General features: G+C 41.2%; 2 protein-coding genes across 18 annotated transcripts in view; one reads left to right on the top strand and one right to left on the bottom strand.

The window, feature by feature from the left end:
* The window catches only part of ERMP1 (endoplasmic reticulum metallopeptidase 1), a 79528-nt gene extending 65779 nt beyond the window's left edge, over nucleotides 1–13749 (top strand). For 5 of the 8 annotated variants that reach the window (XR_016210258.1, XR_016210256.1, XM_089299295.1 and 2 more), the window contains 4 exons: nucleotides 1632–1834; nucleotides 2369–2484; nucleotides 11274–11437; nucleotides 11552–13749. Coding sequence is in view for 4 of the 8 variants with exons in the window: in XM_089299295.1 (XP_089155421.1) it covers nucleotides 1632–1834; nucleotides 2369–2484; nucleotides 11274–11437; nucleotides 11552–11716 (648 nt within the window). In the remaining 4 variants the exon portion in view is untranslated. Of the gene's footprint in view, nucleotides 1–1631; nucleotides 1835–2368; nucleotides 2485–2772; nucleotides 3707–11273; nucleotides 11438–11551 lie in introns of those variants that run through there. The other 3 variants (XR_016210262.1, XR_016210257.1, XM_089299279.1) reach the window with 3 other exon arrangements.
* Nucleotides 13750–16591: 2842 nt separating this feature from the next.
* RIC1 (RIC1 partner of RAB6A GEF complex) overlaps nucleotides 16592–20105 on the bottom strand; it is a 169385-nt gene continuing 165871 nt past the window's right edge. For all 10 annotated transcript variants that reach the window (XM_008255095.5, XM_002708103.6, XM_017341498.4 and 7 more), the window contains one exon: nucleotides 16592–19833. In XM_008255095.5, coding sequence (XP_008253317.2) covers nucleotides 19545–19833 — 289 coding nt within the window. In that variant the 3' untranslated portion in view covers nucleotides 16592–19544. The remainder of the gene's footprint in view (nucleotides 19834–20105) is intronic.

Raw genomic sequence — 20105 nt, 5'->3', positions numbered from 1 at the left:
TGACATGCTAATTTTAATAATCCTGTTAACAGTATTTAAGAAAAACCTAGTTTTTTATTTTTAAAGATTTATTTCTGAGGCAGGTACTAGCATCCTATATGGGCACCAGCTTATGTCCCGGCTGCTCCTCTTCCAATTCAGCCCTTGGCTGTGGCCTGGGAGAGCAGTACAGGACCACCCAAGTGCTGGGGAGATCCCGAAGAAGCTCCTGCCTCTGGGTTGGCCCAGCTCTGGCCTTTGTGGCCATTTGGGGAGTGAACCAGTGGACTGAAAATCTTTGTCTGTCTCCCCCTCTTTTTTTTTTTTTTTTTTTTTTTTGACAGGCAGAGTGGACAGAGACACAGAGAGAAAGGTCTTCCTTTTCCATTGGTTCACCCCACAATGGCTGCTGCAGCCAGCACACCGCGCTGATCTGAAGCCAGGAGCCAGGTGCTTCCCCTGGTCTCCCATGCAGGTGCAGGGTCCAAGCACTTGGGCCGTCCTCCACTGCACTCCCGGGCCACAGCAGAGAGCTGGACTGGAAGAGGAGCGACCAGGACAGAATCCAGCGCATGGACCGGGACTAGAACCCGGGGTGCTGGTGTCGCAGGCGAAGGATTAGCCTTTTGAGCTGCGGTGCTGGCCCCCCTCTCTCTAACTCTACCTCTCAAGTAAATAAATCTTAAAAAAAAAAATTTATTTGAAGAGCAGAGTTAGAACCAGATAGAGAGAGAGAGAGATTTTCCATCTGCTGGTTCACTACCCTAATGGCTGCAGCAGCTGGGTCTTGAACGGGCACCCATATGGGATGCCAGCGTCACAGGCAGAGGCTTAACCTATGCCACAAGGCTGGCCCAGAGCTGTTTTAATTTTAAAAAGTCCTGTTCTAATTCGTCTAGGGGTTCTTTTTTCCCCCTGTGCTACAAGTTGGCAAATTTTTCCTTTAAAGGGCAAGGAAACAACATGTTCAGTTTGTACCTATACAGTCCGTGCCACTGCTACTGTTTTAGAGCAGAAGGAGGCACAGAGAATACCTAAAGGCAATCTGCTATGTTTCAATGAAGAAACAGCGGGTGACACCTGTCGGCTACCGTCGCCAGGCCCTGCCCTGTGTAATCATTGTTCATCTCCTGTTTGCTATTCTTCAGGGTGGTTTCTGCTAATAAAACTATCCTAAATGAAGCACAGTGCCTTTCACAGCATTCTGTTAGGCACAAGGCTGTCACTTAGTGGTGAGCTGTGATCCTGGTTTTCTTGGCATATGAAATAGCTTCATGGAACACACTGGAAGGGAAGCGTGTGTATATGTCTGTATGTGCTTGGGGGTTTTATTTTAAATCTTCAGATAAGGGGAGTTCTGACATGTATGTTGTTTAAATCCAAAGTAGCAGATTTTGAAAAGTTTTTATATGAAATTTAAATTCTCATAAATATGTACATTAGATACAATGAAACAACCATGCATATATCCATTGACCATTTGAAAGAAGGAATGCCTGTAGTACCTTAGAAATCCCGAGTATCCCCCTTCTGTTGTCCCACGTCCACCTTCTTTGTTGGCATTTAGTCATACTCATTCATTTTTGCCAATCTAGGGTAGGGATGTAGGTGAACTGGTTGACACAACAGTTGGTTATCAATCTTATTTTCAGCACGTGACTAGAGTATTTCATGACCTGGAAGGAAAAGTAGTTAGACGAGACTCTGGAATATGGATTAATGGTTTTGATTACACTGGCATGTCGCATATAACGCCACACATCCCTGAGATCAATGACACCATCCGCGCTCACTGTGAGGAGGACGCGCCCCTCTGTGGTTTCCCTTGGTATCTGCCGGTGCACTTTCTGATCAGGTAGGTTCACTACTTTCCTCCTTCACCAGGGGATTCGTTTGTTCTCAGGTCTTACCACAGTATCAGTATTGTTTAAACTGTTACCCTTGACATACAAGGACTTTTTTTCTATCACTACAGAATTTCCATTTCTTTAGTGGAATAAAGCACTCAAAAGAGTAGCTTCGTTTGCCAAATTTAAAAACTCTTTCCTGTAGAAATATGAGCAGTTAAAAATGGTCATCTTCCCAAAGTAACAGCTAGCAATTAAAAATCTATCTCAAATTGTATTGTTTTTTGAAAGTTTTTTAAAGGTTTGACAGTAAAGAATTGAATAAGAAAGAAGGATGGGTAGTGGAATTAAGGTCACCTAGGTAAACCACTGTATTCTTAACACAGGAAGTATTTACTACACAATAACCTGGGTTTCATAGGAATTGGCATCAGAATTTATTTTCATACCCCAGAATGTGTTCACATATTCTGAACACTCCCATTAATTGTTGTTATGAATTGATAAGGCATCCTAACTAGTGATGCTAACTTTTCAAATAGGAAAAACTGGTATCTTCCTGCCCCAGAAGTTTCTCCGAGAAATCCTGCTCATTTCAGACTTATATCCAAAGAACAGACACCTTGGGATTCTGTAAAGTTGACTTTTGAAGCAACAGGTAAGTCATATGACCATTTTTTTCCTCTCCTTCCACTTTTTAATTACATGTGTTTCTCTCAAATATATCAAAGGCAAGCACATCAAGAAGAGCTTACAATGTTTCTAAAAGCAATTAAAACTTGTTATGATTTCTTAAAACAAATTTAATAGATTGAATTTTTCAGAGCAGTTTAGAAAAAGTGAGCAAAAAGTACAACCTGGCTAAAGGCTTACTGATTTTATTGGCTTTTTCCAAGAACTGCTTTTGGTTTAGTTGATTTTTTTTTTTTTTTTTTTTTTTTGACAGGCGGAGTGGACAGTGAGAGTGGGAGAGAGAGAGAGAGAAAGGTCTTCCTTTGCCGATGGTTCACCCTCCAATGGCCGGCGCGGCCGGCGCGCTGCGGCCGGCGCACCGCGCTGATCCGATGGCAGGAGCCAGGATCCAGGTGCTTTTCCTGGTCTCCCATGGGGTGCAGGGCCCAAGCACCTGGGCCATCCTCCACTGCACTCCCTGGCCACAGCAGAGGGCTGGCCCTGGAAGAGGGGCAACCGGGACAGAATCCGGCGCCCCAACCGGGACTAGAACCCGGTGTGCCGGTGCCGCTAGGCGGAGGATTAGCCTAGTGAGCCGCGGCGCCGGCCGATTTTTTTTTTCTACTGAGTCCTGTTTCAAGTGGTTTCTGCTCTAGTTTTATTATCTTTTTCACTCTACTTTGGATTTAACTTGTTCTTTTTCTATGATTTGCTAAAGTAGAAACAGATTATTGATTTTTGGGTCACTTTTTCTAATACACTCATTGAGTGCTGTAAATTTCCTTCTATGTGCGCTCCATCTCACAAATTGATTAAGTTGTACTTTAATTTTAATTTATTTTTTTTTTTAATTTCCCAGTTGTTTGGGCCCATGTGTAAGTTTAGAAATAGGTTCTTTAATCTCCAAATACATGGAGATTTCCTGCCCCCGCCTTTTTTATGACATGCAGAGAGGACGACACACATATACAGGAAAGAGACTGAGAAAAGGAAAACTTTCCATCGACTGGTTCACTCCCCAAATGTCCACCTATAGTGGCTGGGCCAAAACCAGGAGCTGGGAAATCGATCCAGGTTTCCTACATGAGTGGCCGGAATCCCGTCACTCGGGTTATCATTGCTACTTCCCGGGGTCTGCGTTAGCAGGAAGCTGGAATCGGGAGCCAGAATGTGATACTGAATCCAAGTATTCACATAAGGGACTGCAGGTATTTTAACTGCTAAGCTAAGTGCCTACCCCATAGCTTTTTTTTTTTTTTTAATACTAATTTGATTGTGGCTTGAATTTTAGCATATTTTCCTGATTTTTATTCAAAATTTGCTAAGTTTTGCTGTATGGTACAGAGTGTGGTCTCCTGGTGTGCATATTCCAGGTGATCTTAAACAATGTGTACGCTTCTGATGATGATTCTATGAATGTCACTTATATCCAGTTGATCAGTTCAACTGTATTCTTACTACTTCTCTGCCTATTGTATTTGCTGATTACTGATGGAGGGGTGTTGAAGTCACCAACTTTAACTGTGAATTTGCCGACTGCTCCTTCAGTTGGAGGTGTTTTTGTCTCAACTTCTGTGGTCTGGAGTGAGGGCCATACATAGAGAGGATTGCAGCATCTTAGAGAACTGCCACTTTATCACTAAATAAAGCCCCTCTTTGTCCCTGGTAATATTCTTTCCTCTGAAGTCTGACTTATCTAAAATTAATTCACTTCTCAAGTTTTCTTATGATTGATGTCAGCATGGTATATCTTTCTCCATCCATCCGTTTAGTTTTTATCTATATGTATCTTGGGGCAGTGTTGTCACAGAGTGGGATAAGCCACGGCCTGCAACACCTGTATCCCACATAGGCATTTAAGTCCTTGCTGCTCCTTTCTGATCTAACCCCCCTCCCCCCATATGCATCTAGGAAAGCAGCAGAAGGTAGCCCAAGTGCTTGGCCCTGCCACTCAATTAGGGGACCCAAATGGTGAGGCTTTGTCCTGGCCCAGTCTGGGCTGTTGTAGCCATCCGGGGAGTGAACAGTGGATGGAAGCCCGCCCCCCACACCTCCATACCTCTGCCTTTCCAATAAATCTTTTACAACATATAAGAACCTATATGTCTTAAATTTAAAAATGTTTCTTGTAAGTATGCAGTTGGGTCTTATTTTATTGCACATGCTGACCATTTATTTTAAATGTTTATTTGAAAGGCAGAGTGACAGAGGGAGAGTTGGAGAAAGATCTTCCATCTGCTGGCTCATACTACAAATGGCCGCAGCAGCCGGCACTGGGCCAGGCCAAAGCCAGGATCTACATCTGGGTCCCCCAATGTGGGTGGCAGTGGCCTAAGTACGTGGGCCAGCTTCTGCTTTCCCAGGTGTGTTTGCATGGTGTTAGATCAGAAGTACAGTGGTTGGGACTGGAACCTGTCCTTTGATATGGGATGCTAACATCACAGGCAGTGGCTTAACCCACTGTACCACAATGCAAGGCCCCTACTTCACGTTGCATTTAGAACATTGATGTTTTGGCCGGCGCCGCGGCTCACTAGGCTAATCCTCCACCTTGTGGCGCCAGCACACCGGGTTCTAGTTCCGGTTGGGGCGCCGGATTCTGTCCGGTTGCCCCTCTTCCAGGCCAGCTCTCTGCTGTGGCCAGGGAGTGCAGTGGAGGATGGCCCAAGTGCTTGGGCCCTGCACCCCATGGGAGACCAGGAGAAGTACCTGGCTCCTGCCATTGGATTAGCGCGGTGCACCGGCCACAGCGGCCATTGGAGGGTGAACCAACGGCAAAAGGAAGATCTTTCTCTCTCTCTCTCTCTCTCACTGTCCACTCTACCTGTCAAAACAAACAAACAAACAAACAAAAACATTGATGTTCAAAGTGACTTATGATGCAGTTGGATTATATGCCATATTTGTTACTATTTTCTCTTTGTTGCCGTTGTTCCTGTTTTTGTCTTCCATTTTTCTGCCATTTTTGGGTTTTTAAAAATTAAGTATAGGAGACCCAGAAAAAGCCCCTGGCTTCTGGCTTTGGCCTGGCCCATCTCTGGCTGTCACACCCATGTGGAGAGAGAACCAGTAGAGGAAGATTTCTCTCTCTCCCCCTATTACTCTTTCAAATAAATAAAACTTAAAAAAAAAAAGTATTTACTTGGGCCATGCGTCATCTGCTGCCTGCCAGGTACATTAGCAGGAAGCCAGTCTGGAAGAAGTGGAGGCAGGACTCTATTCCAGGCACTCTGATGTGGGATGTGGGCATCCCAAGTGGTAGCTGAACTTCCATGAAACTGCCTACTTATGTGCTTTTTCTTTTCAGGTTTATTTTACTTACTTGAAAGGAAGAGTTACAGAGGGAGGGAGAGGGAGAGCTGCCATCTGCTGGTTCATTCCCTGAATTGCCACAATGTTCAGGGAGTGGCCAGTCAAGCCGAAGATGGGAGTTTCCTCCTCATTTCCCATGTTGGTGCAGGGGCCCAAGCACTTGGGCCATTCTTTGCTGCTTTCCCGGGAATATTAGCAGGGAGCTGGATCAGAAGTTGAGCAAGTGAGATGTAAACTGGAGCCCATAAGGGATGCCAGCACTGTCGGGGAAGCACTGCCACAATGCAGGCCCCGCCCCTGTACTTTTAATTGGATATTTAAAATATTTATTTTCTCTTCATTTACTTTTTACTAAAAAACTTTTCTTAGTGAGTGGTTGCCTTAGACTTTGCAGTTTACAACTAATCCAAGCCTACTTTCCAATAACACATACTGCTTCACAGGTAGTGTGACTACTTTATAAAAACAAAATAATCCTAATTTCTCCCCTTTCCCATCCCTTGTATTGTCACTGTCATTCATTTCACTTGTACATAAGCATGTGTGTATGTGTAGAAACATACATGTATACATAATCACACACACTGTTGCTATTATTTTGAGCAACCTGTTATCTATTAGATCACCTAATTAAAAAACCTGAAACTTTTTCCATCACAAACTCCTCTTCCACTGCTTTTTCTGTTTTACTTTTCTGAAAGAATACCTATTGCCATGAGTTTTGCTCTTCTTAGAACAATTTAAATTATACAAGTTTCTTGTATTGCATATATAGATTTAGGAACATGATATTCTCCCCCCCCCAACCCTTATTGTTCCTCTCTCTCCAATTCCCACTCTTATTTTTACAAAGATCTATTTTCAGTTCACTTAATGATCGTTAGGTTAACCCTAAGTAAAGAGTTCCACAAATAGTATGAAGAAACTGTTTCAGTCTTTGTCTCAACTGTCCAAGTTTCTTTTTTTTAAACAACTTGAAATCTTTACTTAGTATAATCTTCTGTATATAAAGTTAATTGAAAATAGATCTTAGTAAAAAAAAAAAAAAGAGGAGGAGGAAGCATAGAGGGAATAGTGGAGCTGTGGGAGGGCGGGCGGATTTGGTGGGAAGAAACACTATGCTGCTAAAGTTGTATTTATGAAATGCATGAAGTTTGTATTCCTTAAATGAAAGGTTTTTCTGGGGGCAGGAGAGGACAAAACACTGTTCCTCAGCAGAAGAGACAAGGGCTGTAAACAATCATCGAATCTCAAAATGTCCATTTTACTCCAATACATTACATTTTAGGTACTCTATTAAATAGTGACCCCAGATCAGGGAAAGCATGATGTCTTTTTGGGATTGGCTTTATTTAACTAAGTATAATGTTTTCCAGTTGCATCCATTTTGTTGCAAGTGATTACTGTAACAAAAAAAAGAAGAAATTGAATAGTGCGCTGTAGTGTAGTTTCTTTATCCTGTCATCAGTTGGTGGACATCTGGGTTGATTCCATATCTTAGCTATTGAGAATTGAGCTGCAGTGAATATGGGGGTACAGGTAAACAAAAAGAAATCAGCATATAAAAGTTAAGTTCTCAGGACTGGGATGACTGGATCATATGGAAGGTCTATATTTTTTTTTTTTTTTTTTTTTTTTTTTTTTTTTTTGACAGGCAGAGTGGACAGTGAGAGAGAGAGACAGAGAGAGAAAGGTCTTCCTTTGCCGTTGGTTCACCCTCCAATGGCCGCCGCTGCAGCCGGCGCACCGCGCTGATCCTGGCAGGAGCCAGGAGCCAGGTGCTTTTCCTGGTCTCCCATGGGGTGCAGGGCCCAAGCACCTGGGCCATCCTCCACTGCACTCCCTGGCCATAGCAGAGAGCTGGCCTGGAAGAGGGGCAACCGGGACAGAATCCGGCGCCCCAACCGGGACTAGAACCCGGTGTGCCGGCGCCGCAAGGTGGAGGATTAGCCTATTGAGCCACGGCGCCGGCTCGGAAGGTCTATATTAAGCTTTCTGAACTATGTCCATACTGCCTTCCACAGTGGCTAGACCAGTTTAGACTCCCAGCAATAGTGGATTAGGGCACCTTTTTTCCTATATCCTCTCCAGCATTTTTTGATTTGTGTAAGAGAGCCATTCTAACTAGGATGAGGTGAAACCTCACTGTGGTTTTGATTTGCATTTCCCTGATGGCTAGTGATCCTGAGAATTTTCTCAAATGTCTGGCCATTTGAATTTCCTCTTTTTAAAAATGCCTGTTCAAGTCCTTTGCCCATTTCCTAACTGGATTGTTTTGTTGAGTTTGTTGAGCTTTATAGATTCTGGGTTTATTCCTTTACCAGTTGCACAGTTTGCAAATAATTTCTCCCTTCTGTCTGTTGCTTCTTTACTTCGCAGTGTTTCTCCGCAGTGCACAAACTTCTCAGTTTGATGTAACCACATTTGTCCATTTTGGTTTTGATGGCCTGTGCTTCTGGGGCCTTTCCCAAGAAGTCTTTTCCTATGCCAATGTCTTGAAGAGTTTCTCCAATGTTCTCTAGTAATTTGATGATACCAGGTCATAGATTTAGGTATCTGATCCATTCTGAGTGGATTTTTGTCTAAAGTGTCAGGTAGGGGTCTAGTTTCATACATCTGTATGTGGAGATTGTTTTCCTGTTAACACTGCTTAAAAGATTTCGTCACTTCACTTTGTTCTCCCTTTTTCACCGATCAGTCTTACCTAAAACTTACTACCTTCCAGATGGAGGTTGTTTTGCTGTTTCGGGGGTGAGCATTTGCTGCAGTATTAAGAGGCTGTTTGGGGTGCTTGCTTCCTATGTTTGAGTGCCAGGTTTCAAGTTCTGGGCTCTTTCCATTTCCAGCTTCCTGACCAAGGGAGGTAGCAGGTGATGGCTTGGGTGCTTGGATTCCTGCTACCTTTGTGGGAGTCCATTTCCAGGCTTCTGTTCCTGGCCCAATCCTGGCTATTGTGGACAAAGGTTTATATTTGTTATCTCTTATTGAAGTCAACCTATTTCTATGTCAGCTTTTATTGCTTTTTAAGTTATTTGAAAGGCAGAGCTAGGGAGAGATAGAGTGCTTTCATCCACTGGTTCACTCCTCAAATGGCTGCAATGGCAAAGGGCCTGGCCAGGTGGAAGCCAGGAGCTTCTTCGTGGTCTCCCACATGGGTGAAGGTGTCCAAACACTTGGGCCATCTTCCACTGCTTTCCCAAGTGCATTAGTAGGGAGGTGGATCAGAAGTGGAGCAGTTCAAATTGGCGCCCATGTGAGATGTTGGCATTACAGGACATGGATTAACCTGGTATGCCACAACACTGGCCCCTGAATGTAAAATTATTAATGGTGATAAATTATAAACAGTAAGGAACTTTATGGTCTATTCAGAAAAATGTTAGTGCTGGGCCAGGTTAGGTTGAAGCCAGGAACCTGCTAAACTGTTGCAGGAGGTAGCTTAACCTGCTACACCACAATGGCCTGTGTTAGTTCCCGCCGAGTAGCCGATACTACAGTTTGCTTATTCACTTTTCCTTTCCCCCTCTGGTTTCCTCTGCCATATAACAATTGTACCTTTGTCTTCCACTCTCACCTTGATGTTTGGAAATACATTTGGATATACTGAAAATCCTTCACTTGGGGGTCAGCGTTGTGGCACAGTGGGTAAAGCAGCTGCCTGCGACACCAATATCCCATATGGGCACCAATTTAATTCCCGGCTGCTCCACTTCCAATCCAGCTCCCTGCTAATGCACCTGGGAAAGCAGCAGCAGATGGCCCAACCCTGCCTGGCCATTGCCATTTAGGGAATGATCCAGCAGATGAAAAGATCAGTATCTCCCTGTAACTCTGACTTTGAAATAAATAAATATATGTATGTATTTATTTTTTTTTAAACACAGATTTGAGAGGCAGAGTTAGAGAGGGAGAGGCAGAGATCTTCACCTGCTGGTTCACAACAGCCACAATAGCTGCTTCTGGCTCTCTCACGTGGGTGCAGGTGCCCAAGCACTAGCGCAGTCTTGTACTGTGGCTGTATAATATATCTCCTCTTTTATCTTTTTTTCAACGTTATCGCCCAAGTGACCAAAGATACCCCCCCCCCCCCTTCTTTTTAGCTTTCTCTCTCTCTCAGCAGCTTTGTTTTTGAAGACTGACAGATTTCAAGTGGTGTCTGGACACCAGTATTTTCCGATGTACCATAAACTTATTTGCCTACTATTGCTTGCCACAAAGCCTTGCAGCAACAGGAGGGTGGAAATGAACATAAGAACCTGATAATTAAAAATTTATGGGTATTTTAATTTTGGTGTTATATGTTCATATTAGGCTGAGGGTTATAATTTTTGTTTCATTTTGTTTTGCCAGCCCATGCTGTCACTTTCCTGGAAGTCCCCAAAGACTGAATTGTTAGAACTGTGCTGAAGTTTGCTCTGCTCTGTAAAGGGAACAGACAGCAAGCAAACAACTTGTAAGGGTTACATAGCAACTGAAAATTGTAACCGTCTTCACTAGTCTACTCAGTACTTTTATAGCACTAACAACTTTTTCAACACTTCAACTACTTTACAGGTGAAGAAATTCTGACTCAGATTATGTGAATTCTTTTATTTATTTGAAAGGCGGAGCTACAGAGAGGGAGGGAGAGATAGATCTACCTTCTTCTGGTTCATTCCCCAAATGGATGCAGTGGCCAGGGCTGGGCCAGGTCAAAGCCAGGAGCTTCCTTTGGGTCTTGCACATGAGTGCAGGTGCACAAGGACTTGGGCCATCTCATACTGTTTTCCTGGGCATGCTAACAGAGAGCTTGACTGGAAGTGGAGCTGCTGGAAATTGAACTGGCACCCATATGGAATGCTGGTGCTGCAGGCGATGGCTTAACCCATTATGCCTCAATGCTGACCCTGAGTATTTTGGCCAGGTACATTAGCAGGAATCTGGATCAGAAGTGAAGTAGCTGGAGCATCAGATAGCATTGCTGTCACAGATGTCAACTTCACCTACTATACCACAATGCTGGCCCCCAAGTGAATTCCTAATGCATGTAGCAATTGCATGATAGGACAACTTAATTTAGGCTTTCTCAGGTAGCTTCTCTGACTTTTCTGCTGTGGTTCTTGGTTTAACCTTCATACAGGGTGAATGTCCAAACTGATCAATTTTTATGTATTTGGTAGGTATGAAGAGACTAAAAAGAACTTTGTGGAATGATAATTAAAATATTAGATTACTTTGGTATAACGCTTTTGTGATCCATGCATACCATGGGTCTTCACAAAGTTCCTAGACAATGTGTATTATGGAGAAGCTATACATGAATTTTTTAAGCAACCAAAGTTAACTTTTTTAATTCTATTTTTTCTACAAGTTTTTTGAAGTACCCTCATATTTAAAGTGCTACAAGGCTACAATGGGGTGAGTTGCTTTTCTTACTAATACGTTTTAAAAGAATAACTGTTCTTTTTTCCTCTTATCTTACAGGACCAAGCCATATGTCCTTCTACGTCCGAGCTCATAAAGGGTCAACACTGTCTCAGTGGTCTCTTGGCAATGGCACACCGGTCACGAGTAAAGGAGGGGACTACTTTGTATTTTATTCCCATGGACTCCGGGCTTCTGCATGGCAGTTCTGGATAGAAGTGCAGGTGCGAGTTTTCCAAAATTCCTTGTTTCCTTGGCCAGGTTCCCTGGTGGTTATTCAGCGGGAACCGTGAGTTTACCTTTCTAGTGTTGGAGAACTAACTGATTTTCTCTGGCAGGGCCCAGAGGAACAGCCTGAAGGAATGGTCACTGTGGCCATCGCTGCCCACTATCTATCTGGGGAAGACAAGAGATCCCTGTCACTGGATGCTCTGAAGGAGAGGTTCCCAGATTGGTCGTTTCCTTCTGCCTGGGTGTGCACCTACAATGTCTTTGTGTTTTAGTCTTGGGGATGAGCTCTAAGTACATGCCCAGTGGATACTCCATGTGACACAGTTTCTCCCTATGTTACGTGGATGTTTGTAACGTAAGTCAATGAGTTTAATGCACATATGTTTGAAGAGCTTTTTTGGTTAACACTTTTCAGGGCCAAGCACTGTAATGGTTAAGCTGTGAGACATGCATGGCCTTTTTGACACTTGAAAATGCCAGTTTTCTGGCACTTAAGCACATGTGGGTATTGCCACTGTCATTGTATATGACCTTAAGGACAAAAGCCAACAACCACTTTAGTAGCTGTCCTTCTAGGAAGGAAACATGTAAACCATCAGACCATTCTCAGTGGGACTTGTCATTTCCAGTTAGAGCAAGACCCTCTGTTAGGACAAGGATGGTGGGTAAAACACCCTTCACTACGGTGATGATTCCCCTCGAGATCTAACTCCATAGGTCAGTAGAAAGTGGCTGTCGTAAGGACGGGGGAAGCACTGCACCTGAGAGCTGTTTCTTCAGGCAACCTCTCTCTCTGTCTCGAAGCCTGGACCTGATGGGGTGCTGTATGCTGGGGTTAACACAAGTGTCTTGACTAGTGGTCACTGAAATCCACTCAGGCTGTTTACCCCTGAAACTATCCATTTGATTGGTTGCGTTACCTTTCCCTAAGGAATTTCATACTTTTTTTTTTGGTTTTTAGTATTTGTGCAAGTACATGACCCTAACTTCCTTAGAGCACTGAACTGCCACTGTGGTTATTGTGGGGTAGGAGGAGAGTGGTTGGGATAAGGTGACAATTTTCTAAGTATTTATTCTGTTTTGTAGGAGTCTTTTTACACTGATGACCTAGGCCCTTTGTGCTTGCCAGCCAGGTGAATAGAGTAGTGTCTCAGTAAGTTACGGCACCGTAGACTGGCTTTCCTGACACGTGAGACTGTTCTGGAATAAGCCCACTGTACCCAGAGTTGCTGGTGTTCAGACCCTGCATAATCACAGTGCTGACGCTTTTCAGTTTGAAAGGCATTAACTCATTAGTTGCATAGGCAAAAGAAAGTTGAAAGAAAAGGTACAGCAAAGAAGACGAAAGCAAGGTTTACATTTTTGGGGAGCTAAGGGAATATGCAGAATGCTCGCTGAAAAGTGGTCCCCTCAGATCTCAACGGAAAGCTGCACAGTGTGTATGATGTGCTTTCTTAATCACGCTCATCTTGCCTAATTTGTGACTCCCTAAAGACTGGGCTCATGCAGGCAGAGCTGAATGGTAAGGTGCATCAGTGACTTGACCTGGTAGAAATGCTGTATTACTGGTAGTAAGTTGGTAAGAGTCACAGTTATAAAGAAAAGGAAAGAGTAATATATCAATGAATTTCAAAAGGCAGGCGTATTTTCTGTCCCTGTGGTTAATCTGAAATAGATTATTGAGGATCTTCTGTGAAAAAAAACTTTGGAGAGGATGTTGTTTTTTCATTGACAACCATGATTCTCCTTTGGGGTGGTTTCACTTATCTTCAGCATTTTCTAGCTTTGATATTGTGCTAACTAGTCTCAGGGCCAGGGTAACATCTTAGGTAGTTATTTTAGTATCGGAAATGGTCAAGTGATCACCATAAATATTATGGCGCTATTAGGAAGTACATTGTCATATCAGTAGGCTCTGTAATGAATGTTAGTTTTTTTTTTTTTTTTAAAGAGTATCTGAGCATTTGCATAACTTCTAAAAGGGTCTTTCCAAGCTCTATCAAATGCATTATGTTCTGCAGAAATAAATACAAGTAGCACAGTACTCCATATTCAGGGAAAATATGAAGAATTTACTTCCTTATGTTGATGTAAGAATGAGTGTCGCATGAAGTGTTTGTTTCCACAGTTTAGCAGAAGTAAACATAGGATTCCTTAAGATGTCACCACCGAGGGGGCCACAAGCCAGCCTGCTGACTCAGGAAGCTGTAGGAAGGATGATTGTATCTGTCCAATTCTGGTTTACTGCCTTGTTGAGGATTAATTGTTGCCTTACAATGTTACGGAAATAAACTTTTTAACATAATGGTTGGTATCTTTTTGATGTTCATTTACTTCATTTTTTTAACTGGGGATTGAATTTCACAGAAATGTACCATATTTAAAAATCTTAAATAATTAGCAATTGCTTTTTTCAAATGGAAAAGTTATTAAAGGTGCCCTCTTGCTAGTGGGTAGGGGAGAGGAGATTGCCTCTTAGTTACCATTGACCAAATGCAGTTTAATACAAGGTGAAGCAACAGAACAGCTTCTAAACATGCCTGTCTTTTCAGGGCCAATAAAACAGACATTTTCTCTTTATGGATTTATATACTGTAATACACACATTAAATCTTAAGAGCTGGAAAAGAATTTTCTTTGATCAAAGTCACCTATGAAAGACTGAACGCTTCCCCCTAAGAGCAGGAAGAGAAATGGGCATTTCTGATTCAACTGGTGGCTCTGTCTAGCCAGAGTACTATGGCAAATCAAAGACATCCACATTAGAAAGGAAGAGTTAAAACCTCCTCCAGTTGCAAACATGATATAAAACAAAACAAATTAAAGGCCTAAACAAATGGGAAAACATCTTATGCTACTTGGAAGACTTAAAATGGCAATATTCTCCAAATTGATTTATAGGTCAAATAGAACTTCCATCAAACTTGGTACAAGCTGATTCTAAAATTCAAATGGAATATAAGGGACCCAGAATAGCTAACCAAGCCTTAAAAATATGACTGATATTTCCAGAAAGTCCTATAAAGCTACAGTAATCCAAAAAAGCATAGTACTGGTAAAAGGACTTATAGATCATTACAGTGTGAGTACAATTAAGAGTTCAGAAATTAATACATACATTTATAGTCATCTTTAATGGGGAGAAATAATTCAGTATGTGGTGACTGATCGACTGTCCACATGTAAAAGACCCCTACATCATGCTATATATAAACATCAATTCAAAATGGATCAGAGACTTACATGTTAGAGCTACATTCATATTAGGTGGAGTGGTTAAGACATTGCTTGGGATACCTCACCCTGTATCAGAGGGCCTAGGTTCTGTCCCAGCTCCACTTCCTGCTTATGCACACGTGGGGAGGCAGTGGTGATGGCGTTGGTACTCGGGCTCTTACCACCTACATGGGAGACCGGATGGAACTCACAGCTTTGCTCTGGCTGTTGGAGGGATGTGGGGGAGTGGATTAATGGATGGAGGATCTATTTGTCTTTCGAGTAAATTCAAATAAACATGACCATGGGTACGACAATGGTTTTCTAGCTATAACACCAAAAGCACAAGCTATCAAAAAATACTTTGCCAGAATGAAGAATCTCAGTTTCAAGGGAAGCTGTCAAGAAAGCAAAAAGACAAGCCAACGAATGAAAAAGTGTTTACAAATCCTATGTATCTGATAATGGTCTAGTATCCAGAATGTAACTTTTTAAAATCAACAATAAAAAGAAACCACCTAACTGAAAAATGGTCAAAGTATGTGAATAGACATTTTTCTTCAGATAATCACATGAAAAGATGTTACATGGGCATTAGGGAACTGAAATTCTAAACTATAATGATATACCCATTTCACACATAACTTAGGCTATAACCAAAAAGTAACACTGGTACAAAACGGAAATGTTATCCTCTGCTAGTGGGAATGTTAGTGCAGGCACTTTGGAATTAAGTTCGGCATTTCCTTAAAAAAATCACTAACAAATGGCCTAGCAATTCCACTCCTGGAATCTAGAGATAACTGAAAACATATGTCCACACAGAAAAGTATACAAAAGTCCTACCTTATTCAGAGATACACTTCAATACATCAATAATGGATTCCTGAAACTGCAGATAGTATCAAGTACTATATATACTATGATTTATTTCTCTACTTAGCTACTCAAATTTATAAATTAGTCACAGAGTTAACAACTAATAAAGTAGACTAGTTCTAACAATATATTTTGGTAAAAGTTACTTAAAATTCCTGAAACTTTTCTATTGACTGGACCATGGTTGACCATGGGTAACAACCCCCTGATTGGCCGGGGTAGGAGGGGGAACATTACCGTATGTGACTGTTCATTGTAGTAGTATGCATTATAGTCAATGGAAGAAAACTCCACCTTCAACTGCTCAATGGATAAAAAGTGGTATATCTGTATAATGGAATATTTAACCTTAAAAACGGGAATTGGGGTGGGCACCTTTGCTCAGCAATTGGGAAGCCTGCATCCCATACTGAAATGCCTGAGTTTCAGTTCTGACTCCTAATTCTGGCTTCCTAATATGCACCCTTTGAGGCAGTACATAATGGCTCAGGTGGTTGAGCCCTTGTCATCCACGTTGGAAGACTTGGATCAAGTTCCTAGCTCTTGGCTTTGGACTGAACGGGCCTGGCCCTGGCTGTTGTGACATTTGGGAAGTGAACCACTAGACTGAGGAATTTGTCTCTCTGCCATTCAAATAAAAATAGAAAAGGAGTGGGAGGCTTGGTATTGTGGTACACAGGGTCAAGCTATTGCTCAGGATGCCTGCATCTCCTGTCAGAGTGCCGGTTCAAGTCCCAGCACCTCTGCTTCTGATCCAGCTTCCTGCTAATGCATCTTGGGATCCAGTAGATGGTAGCGCAAGTGCTTGGGCTCCTGCCAAATACATGGGAGACCCAGAGGAAGTCTTGGGCTCCTGGCTTCAGCATGGCCCAGCCCTGGCTATTGTAGGCATTTGGGGGAGTGAACCAAATGATGGAAGTAGATGGAAGATCACTCTCTTGCTGTGCTGTTAAGGTAGATGAAAATACTAAATATTAAAAACCAGTAGTGATGGACAAGGATGAATTTTGACAACATCATGCCAAATAAAAGAAACCAGACAGAAAAGACCATTTATATGATTATATAATTCTATTTATATGAAATATCCGGTATAGGTAGATCCAGAAGCAGAAAGCAGATTCAGAAATATATGAAAAGGGGAAAAAACCAAACTCCTTTTTAACCCCACCTATCAGAGATGATGCCTACTTGACTATACACCGACAGAAAATTATGATCTTTACCAAACAAAATTCTATATCACAAAATTATATCCTGAACATTTTTCCATGTCATTACTTTCTTCTGTTTTTCCAATATTCATCTGTCAGCTACCTACAGTATTGCCAACTCTTTGCTTTTCCCACTATACATTGATATATAATATTTAAATACATCTCTGAATTTCTAGTTACTTAAGAAAATCCTAAAAGGTGGAATTATAACATTAACATACTTTTGAGGCTTAAATACATACTTCTGCTGTTACCTGAGATGACAAATAAACAAAAGTTTGTGCAACAGTTTTTATTGCCCTTTACCAAGTTAAAAAAAAATACAAATTACAGAAGTAGCAACAAATTTAATTACAAGCAAATGTTGACTATACCCCTAAATGGTTTCTTTTGGTATCAGCAAATAATTCTCGGGAATCTACTAAACTTCAAATAGTTATACTTATTTAAATTCATTGGTTAAAATTATGGCTTTAAACAGTTGATATGTGAACCAAACCACACAGCAAAATAAAAATGAGTTTTTAAAATTAAAGTATATAATAAATGAATTATCAAAGAAAAAATGTAAACTTACCAAATTTCTTGCCTTGGGCCTATTTCTTAGTTGAAAAAAATTTTTTTTATTAGTAGAGGAAATGATTCATTCAAGGCCTAGACCACAGGAATAAAGTTAACTTGTTGGTGCCCTGCTTTCAAGAGTGTAAACTTGGCAGCACAGTGTTCATTTAGATACTTGAAAACATCACAGGGGTTTATAATGGTAAATCATTTTTATTGACTGAGTATTCACAACACACACACACAAGTAATGCTGGTTCTTCTCCCTAATGGACTAGGACAGGAGAAGAGATTTCAGTTTGTTTTCTTGCTGGATTGCATGTACTCATCGGGGAACCAGTATTTTCTATCTAAAGATTCCGGGAAAGGTGGTTTGAAGCAGGCTTAAATAAAAGTAGCACCAGAAGGACCAGGTACCAATAAAAATATATTCCATCTGTTCAGTTTTATTAAGTGAAATTATTGCACTTCTAATGTAAAAAGTAAATAACAGTAAATTCCCAAACTCAATAATTTTGAATAGTTTGATGAATTTGGAGCTAAACAATTCAAAATAGTTTGAGTTTCTCTTCAAAGGAAACCTGGCTAACACAACCAAACCTAGGTACTTACTTTAAAAAGCCAGGAGAGGACCAAATTTTGTTTCTAAACTAAATTGCACTGTGAGAAGAGAGGCTGTTTTACATAGTGGTACGAATTTGGTCCATATCAAATACATTGTTATTATAAAAATAAGTTTGTTTTTGTAAAAAATAACATTGCATTCCTTGTTCAAATTGCACAGTACAAACAAGCTATCTAAATTAATACTGTAATAAGGTAATTAGAATTACATACAGTGGATATGTGTTTAGTCTGAAGCAATTAAGGAATATGCAGTTCTGTTTTCATAATGTATGAAAACTAAAATTTAAGTCATCTACAAATACATAAAATACTTTTAAAGTTTACAATGAAGAATGCATTCTTTACATACTAATTTTAGTAGCCGTGATAATACAGGATTCAGCAGTCTATTTACATAAAAATCCATTTTTATTCAATTTACAAAAGCAATAAATAATAAACTACGTTAATTTGCACAAAATCTGTTCCATTTCATGATCATTGTGACCATTTTTGTTACTTTATGACCAATGAAGCCAATACACCTGTCTTCCTTTATGAAGACAGCTCATTTTTGTAAAGAAAAGCGAGCCCTGTTTTCATTCTTAAGAGTATAGTCATGCAGAATCTGGCATAAAACCTTAGAAATTATAATACAAGCACTAAAAATATGAGTAGTGCCTTTGGGTATATTTACACCAGAGTATTCACAAAAAAGAGACAGTTCTTTGATACAAAATAGTTTAGTGGTATCTGACAGCATAATTGGTAAGCATCCCTCAGACCTTTGCCCGCACTGATCTAGCAGGAATAAAGCTTGCTCAGACAGGCACATTAACTCATGGGTAAACAGCCTGCACTGATTCAGGACTGGGATTTAACAGGCTGGTAAAGCCAAGGAGAATGTCTCTCACACTGACACATCAAGGGTACTTGAAAACAGCTCATGAAAAATGGAACTAAAAGATGGGTTTATTTTGGTGCAAAGAATTTTAAAATCCACCAATATGTTATGATACTCAACTTCATGAACTTTTTGAAGATCCTGCATATTTTACACCAAAATAAAAGCCTTTTAACTCTGCTTTGAGCTTTTCGAAGTATCCTCACTGTGCCAGGGTAGGCATCTGTTCAGTAGGTCCAATTAGGGAGTCCAGTGAGCTCTGTCCAAGGCAGCAAAAAGGTAGCTCGAGTACCCGATGAGCTATCTATCGCAAGCACCTTAGCATTTATTTTTAAAAAGCAGTCTGGATACACACTCTACCAGAAAACGTATAAGAAGCTATAAGTAGTGAAAAAGTAAGCTCACCCCAGGCCAAACAATCCCTGTGGTTTAAGAGCTACCAACCTTTGAATAAAACCAAAATATTCTTATGTACATATGTACAGTATGTTTTATTACTTTCTAATGCAGCTTAAGAAATTTTTTTAAGAAAGATGCTTTATTTGATATCACATTTTTATGGAGTCAAAGAGATTTCTTATTTAAAATCTAATAATACTTTACCAAAGAGTCTCTGAGCTGGGTTCTCTTCCCCTTTAAATCATCCAACTAGGTCACAGTGTACTCAGTTGCATGCTGCTACTAATTAATACTGCCTGTCGTGATGACACCGCATTGTTAGGACACAGAACAGTCGTAAGTCCCATCCTGAAAAGGTTCTTCCTCCTGTGCCCGAGTCATGTCCTCCTCTTTGCGGCTGACCACACTGGTCCCCAAGATCTCGCCCTGGGGGATGCTTCCATGGCTGGAGGAGCTCCTGCTCTCCTCGGCCCGGGGGCTAGTCTGTTCAGGAGTCTTAGCCGCTGTGACTGGCTGGAAGGCATCAGGCTGAGCCTGTTCTTCTGTTATCTCACTGAGCTTCTGCAGTTGTGGCTTAATGACGTTTAAAAATGGCTTATATCCAGGGCTAAGCAGAGGGGAAAAACAATTAGTTCTCATCTTCAAAAGTCTTGGTCGAAAGTTATAGACCGACTAGTACTAAACACAGATACAATAAAGACAATGACAGATTCTGAGGGGAAGGAAGGAAGCACAAAAAGAGATAAGGAGGGAAGGCTTCTTGAGTATCCTGCTCAGCACACCAGGAAATGCACTTAAGCATAGGACTGAGCCTTAAATTTCTGAGCACTAGAAGCAAACACATTTAAAAACCAGTATGACGATAAAAATCATATTCTG

This window comes from Oryctolagus cuniculus, chromosome 1 (genome assembly GCF_051225735.1).
Source record: "Oryctolagus cuniculus isolate XC-2025 breed Fujian yellow rabbit chromosome 1, ASM5122573v1, whole genome shotgun sequence".
Classification (NCBI taxonomy): Eukaryota; Metazoa; Chordata; class Mammalia; order Lagomorpha; family Leporidae; genus Oryctolagus; species Oryctolagus cuniculus.
The sequence above is the reverse complement of the archived record's forward strand: the minus strand, read 5'-3'. Positions and strand labels throughout refer to the sequence as shown.